At 37.6% G+C, this 6,526-nt stretch overlaps 1 protein-coding gene across 1 annotated transcript; it reads right to left on the bottom strand.

Moving 5' to 3' along the window:
• Positions 1-1,399: 1,399 nt before the first annotated feature.
• On the bottom strand, positions 1,400-4,839 carry LOC132124976 (immunoglobulin superfamily containing leucine-rich repeat protein 2-like). Its single transcript, XM_059536152.1, has 2 exons — positions 4,301-4,839; positions 1,400-3,801 (listed from the first exon to the last, which is right to left on the bottom strand). Exon 2 carries the CDS (start codon positions 3,790-3,792, stop codon positions 1,654-1,656), a length of 2,139 nt encoding a protein of 712 aa, XP_059392135.1. The 5' UTR covers positions 3,793-3,801; positions 4,301-4,839; the 3' UTR covers positions 1,400-1,653.
• Positions 4,840-6,526: the final 1,687 nt, after the last annotated feature.

Genomic DNA, 6,526 nt, shown 5'->3' with positions numbered 1-6,526 from the left:
ATATGACTAGACAGATGCTGATATAGCGCAACTGTTCCCAACCACATTTTTTGTTCTACACAATAGTTTTCTCAAGAATTCATCACAATATCCATAACGAAAAATAAGCACCAGTACACATTTTATTCTAAATGTATAAATCATTTCGTGAATTTAGATGTTCAATAAATATCTTCTAGGCTATATTCAGACTTATTTATATATTTTTATATGTTATTTATATATATATATATATATATATATATATATATATATACATATATATATATATATATTTATATTTAAACAAATTTGTTTTGAAATATTCGTTTCAGGGAAAAATGTATTATTAAAATAAAAGCAAAAACGTTCGCGAACGGACTTCAAATTATTGATGATTTTACTGAGCTGTTTGTGTTGGAGAGCTTGTCTGCATTCTACAAACACTTTCTGCGTTTGCAAACAATGTCCAATACATTTGTTCGTTCAATATTTTATTAAGGTCATGTACATAAAATCATATCAAAATCTTTAAAAGGTTTGAGTATTTTTACAACATCATTGGACACTTGGACATCAAACAAGCCACTATGCGTCAATTTACTGGACACTCAATGTCGCTTTGACTGATGGTAAAAACGGAACATTAATATATATATATATATATATATATATATATATATATATATATATATATATATATATGAAGAGTTCAGATGCAAAAGCCTCTAAATGCCATCTGAAATTTTAATCTAAAATTAGGATTTTTATCAAGCTCCTATGCTTAGGTTGAGTCATTTTACTTTAATTGCAATGTGCAGGTCCTTTTTCCAGGCTATTAAAGTGAAATAACTGAACATAAATATAGGAGCCTGATGAAAATCCTAATTTTAGGTGAAAATTTCAGATGGCACTTAGAGGCTTTTGCATCTGAACTCTTCATATATATATATATATAAGAGAGAACATCTCATGTTACATAATTGGCTTACATCACAAATCGACATTTAATATCTACAGTCTATAGTATCCTAATAAAACACTTGAAAATACGTTTGTGCCACATGCCACGGACAAGAAGGCTATCTCAAAGAGAAGAAAAGACACGTTCAGTCAGTTCATAAAGGCGAGAGATGTGTATTTTTTTGTATTTTTTTTTTGTTTGTTTGTTTTTTAAAGCACGTTCGCCAAGAGATTAAAAATCACACATTTTGGGATCCCACATTACACTTAACAAACTTTTTTTTTTCAAGGTGATCTGGTTTTCCAGACACACATGCTGTGAAAAGAGTAATGGTGATTTTTTCCCCCTCAGAAGCGCGCGATGTCCACTATACAATAACGTTTCCTTCAATGACGTAAAATGGACGCTACTTGAGACAATGTACGTTTACGATTAAGCTAAAGTGACAATATTGAATTGTTTTAATTGTTTTTTTGAAGATGTATTTGTCCATTTAAGTCCAGTCCACTCGATAAATCTCAAAACCCCATTTGTAATAATGAACTCTCGTCGTATGCACTTCTAACTTACTGAGGTAAAAATGTTCGCGCGGTTTATTGTTATTTTTTTATTGTTATTGTTTTTCCCAGCGCGTGTCTGTATAACGTGAGTTTACAGTCCGTGTTCACCTGGATGGTATTGTGTTTCAGAGCAAACGAAGAACAAACATCTCAGCGGGGTTGTTTGTAATTACCGTTGATCTCGGCAGATATGTTTACCGCTTCAGCCCCGAGCGGCAACCGATCGCTGTACTCGGATCCAACCTCAAACTCCTCCTGTGTTTTGGATTGTGACTCGGGAATGGACTCGGTAACCACGCTTCCCTCGACGTCCTCACCTTCTCCGTCTCCCTCCTCGCCATCGGCCTCCCCTTCTCCCTCTCCTAGCTCACTCGGGTTGAAGTTCTTCTCGGATCCCGCAAAAGACGCCCTGGGGTCGAAATCCATCGCTATTTGCTTTTCCATCTGATCTGGGTTTTGCGTCTTCATAATCAGCTTGTAGGTCTTGCCTTGATACTTGTAGAGCAGATGGCAGCAGGTGGCACCCAGCAGGGGAACGGTTGCCAGCGCTAGCAAAAAAATGCTAACGACCACTATAATTAACAAAGATGGGATTTTCTTTCTAGTTGTGAAGACCACTTGGACTTGGCAGTCCTGGCCCCCATAGGTGAGGCACAGGGTGTAATTAGTGCCTGGCTTGAGGCCCTGGAAGCGATAGGCATTGACTCCCTCCTCAATTTTGGACCACTGCACCACTGAATGTCCATTGCCAGTACTGACGCAAAGGTACAACATGTCCAGGGGTGACTTTTTGGTGGACGTCTGGAAAAGGCTAAAAGGCTCTTTATTCACAGTTTGGAGGTCTTGTTGTTGGCTGAGGTGAAGGTTTGACTTCGCGTTGGCCATTTGGAAAGGGTTTAGCTGAACTTTGGCCTCAGTTTCTGAAACTTCCAGAGCAATAACTCCGAAATCAAATGTGTACTGTTTGAGTTCGTCTAAGCTGAGGTTGAAAGCATGGTTGGAGATGTACTGCGTGCCATCATTAATTCCGCATTTGCCAACAAATGGCAAAGTATCAGTGCCTTCTTCCTCTCTCTCTTTATCCACCGTAATGAGAGATGTTCCGGTTGGAAGGCTCTTTGTCTTCTCTTCAGGTTTGGGCCACATGCTAATAATGCTGTTTTTGGAGCCTTTTGAACCAAGTTTGTCTTCTGGTAAATGGCTGGATGCTTTTGGGTCCAGCATGGAATTGGTGTCGTGCTTTTTGGTGCCGGCCATAACAAGTCTCACAGAGCGCTCGGCTTTTCCCATGTCATTGACAGCAGAGCATGTGTAGTTCCCATCTTCTTTCTTGCTCATGCGAGGGATGATTAAGGTGCCGTTTTGAAACACAAGGAACCTGGCGTTCGTAGGTTGTCCATTAATCGGATTCTCAATTTTTTCAACAACAGCCGGCAAACGGAATGTAATTAGTTGGTTTCCAGCGTATATCTCCCATGTGACCTCAGGTTTAGGAGTTCCTTTTGTTTCACAGTAAAGCATGACCATATATCCTTCATAGAGTTCGGTTTTTTCGATGTTTGGCTGATATGTGATGGACACGGACGGGGCCTTGCAGTCCAGTTTGGGCATGCTAGTGACCTGAGTACCTCTGAGGTGGGAAGGAGCATCACACACAATGTTGTTTTGCTCAGGGATGGAGATTGTGGATTTGCTGATCCAGTCCCTGAGCCACTCAAGGTTGCAGGAGCAAGTGAAGGGGTTGTGGAAGATTTGAAGGTGAGACATGGCAACCAAAGCATCAAACGTTCCTTGCACGATGGTGGTAAACTTGTTGTTGTTAATACGGACCGAACGCAGTTCCTTCAGGTTGGCAAAAGTATTCTTGGGGATACTGACCATTTCATTATTGTTCATCTTCAGCAACTGCAGGGCAGTGAGATTAGTCAAATCCTCCCACGGAAAATGCACAATCTTGTTGTGGCTAATATCCAAATTTTTCAGCTGAATCAATGGAGCAAACGTGCCCCTCTCAATGGTGACGATTTCATTGTGAGCCAACCAAAGAGAGGTCACCTGGGTCACATTTATAAAGTTTTTGGATTTCAGCACTTTAATCTTGTTCGCTGAAAGACTCAGGGTGGTCACATTGGATGGCAAGCCCACAGGTACTTCCAGAAGTTCTTTGTAGGCACAATCTGTTAACTGGTGGTTTGATTTATCAGAGCATTTGCACTGCTCAGGGCAACTGTGCACACTGCCAATCACCGCAGTCCCCAAGGCAATAAGCATCAGGTATTTGGTTGCCATTTTCAGCACCTGCCAAGCACACATGAAGATGCAGATTAGTACAAATGATTTCTATATTTCATGCACAAAGAAAAAATCCAAGAGCCATATAATAAAAATATGTAGCCATATAAAGTGCTAACGCAAACTGACAGCTTTCCACATTATGAGGGTAATTCTAAAAAGCATTTGACGTTACATTAAACGTTCATGCACATTTATTTTGAAAAGTTACCGAATCCAAATGGATATTATTTCTGGTCTCTTTTTTCAAGCTGTTCTCGACTAAATGAGATAAATGGGAGGAAACCAAAAAATCCCCGAGCGTCCTGCTGTGTTACCGAACGCCTCGATGTCGCTGTCCAGGGTTCTGAAAACGCTCTTCACTTTTTTAAAAAAAAGTCTTTGTTTTGTTAATGTCTTAACTTCTCGAGATTTGTAATACTTTTACAGTTTATTTGCTCATGATTCTACTCACTTTCTGAACGTTTGTACGATTAAAAGGTTTAACTTTTTAATTTTGCCTTACCTGTAAATGATAGTCCTAACACTCGCGCGGATTTCAGTCAACACGACACTTGATAAAATGTAATAACAACATTTAATGCTCAGAAGTCAGTTTATCCCAAAACATAATGCAGCTTTTAATATCCCTTTGGAAATCTTTTCTGTTTTGGTTAGCAGACGGCAGATGATACATTTTAGTGTCCGCGTGAAGCTGAGCAGTGCAGAGGCTGTTTCTCCTCGCGCTTGAGTTCGGACAGAATCCACTGCGCGCTCCCGCCTCCACAGTGGAAGGGGAGGGATCGTGAACGCGCAGCCTCTCCCTTCAGTTCCGCATTAAAACCACAGGGACTTTGGCGTCCAGATGAAGGTTATTCATAATTCAGATACAGTTGATAATTTATAACACATGACCTATGCCCTTGTTTGTATTTTCGATGTGAATATTACCGATATCCACACGATGGGCTACTTTTTCCACGTAACAACTATGCATTTCCTGTATAAATTTTACAGGTTAGGGTTTTTTAGTTGACAACTCGCCCATCATAAAATAGGTTACTGTGTGTACTAGCAGCAAAGAAAAACTGGTCATAAAATTCTGAATTTAATTCTGCTTTTATAAAATGAAAACAGAAGAGAATGTCTAAAAAGGAAGTCCAGTTATTCTTGTATAGAGACCATCTGTTAAAAAAGAGCAGTAAATTGTAATTATTGTAAATTGTATTATTATTTGGTAGCCTATTGTTATTTTTTTTATGTGGAGCGTAGGCTATTTTGTTTATGTCATTACAAATGTCCTTGAAGTCAATTTTACTGCTTTGAGCAAACCAGTGGGCACTAACAATAATAATAATAGTAAATAAAAAAATAAACAAACAAGTGAACTGAGCTGGATTGACAATGGCAACACGATGGAGCTCAGCAACAGCTGGATTTTCTACTTGTAGGCTACTTGTGGTGACTTTACAGTGGAAACTACTTAATTTATTGACATGTCTGGAAGGAGCTTCGGTCTTACGAAACTAAATGAAGATGAAAATGTGAATACACTTGACTTTGAATGACACAAACCTTGTTTATGTCTGTTCCTCGCCTATTATTTTGTTGTGGTTTGCGGTGGTGAACCCCGAAACCTTTTTATATGCTGCCACCTAGTGCTAATTTTATATACGTGTCATTTTTGCGGTTGTTATTAGATTTAGTAGATATTTTAACACGGTTTTGAACACTTTTCCTTATTTCAGAAATATAAATAAACTACAACATAATGCACTGTTAGGAATTAAAGGACATTAAAGGACATCTTTCTGTTCTCTGCTCCACAAATTGATCAGTGGTAGGCTAAATGGTAGGCTATGTGTTTTTACATCATGGTTTTGTTTGACTTAAATTAGTTCATTATACTTTGCATCTCTATAGGCTAGGCTAGGCTTCAATGTTCAATGCATTTTCCCATTTGGAATTAGTAGAATAGTATGATGATACTACTAATGGGCCATTCCACCGAATTGGTGCCATTTCTGTCCCCAGGACATTGTAGGTACAAACATGCATAAAAATTAACTATAAAATACCTTTTATTATTAAGCAAAGTGTTTTGCACATTAATCTAACTGCCAATTTAAAATATATAATAAAAAAGTAAAAAATGAAAAACTACCTAAAACATTGAAAATATAGTATTTTTCCCTTGTGCCTAACGCTAAATATAATGTATAAAATCCTTCAGAAATCTTATTTTTTTATTATTATTATTTTTATTTTTTTGCATTTTTGTGTCTCTCCACATCCCATCTATACCTTTAGTAAATTTATTTCAAAATAAATGTATAATGTCTCCAGGTTTTCACTCAGTCCTGTTATCCTTACACATTGGCCCCTCTAAAAAATCGGAAAGAGATTCCATAAGAAACATTTTCAACATAATATCGCAACATCTGGATCATCTGAAGGCAATGAAATGACCAAAAGCATGTGGTCTTATTTTCTTTGTTGTATATTTTTTGAAGATCGATATTGTAACGGTGGCTAGGAGTGTCATTATAAATATACTGTCCTGTTATCTAAATTATTTCTTAGATGTTACCTGTTTATTTTAAAAATACAAATCTTTGGTGAATCACTATAATTTCCTGAGTATTCTCATAATATAAGCATGTACACTGTGTGGATAGATATTTGCTAATTTTATCCTAAAATCTCAATCCTGTTACTTTAAGTCATGTTACCCATATACTCATCTATCCTT

Source organism: Carassius carassius, chromosome 43, assembly GCF_963082965.1.
Source record: "Carassius carassius chromosome 43, fCarCar2.1, whole genome shotgun sequence".
NCBI lineage: Eukaryota > Metazoa > Chordata > Actinopteri > Cypriniformes > Cyprinidae > Carassius > Carassius carassius.
The sequence above is the reverse complement of the archived record's forward strand: the minus strand, read 5'-3'. Positions and strand labels throughout refer to the sequence as shown.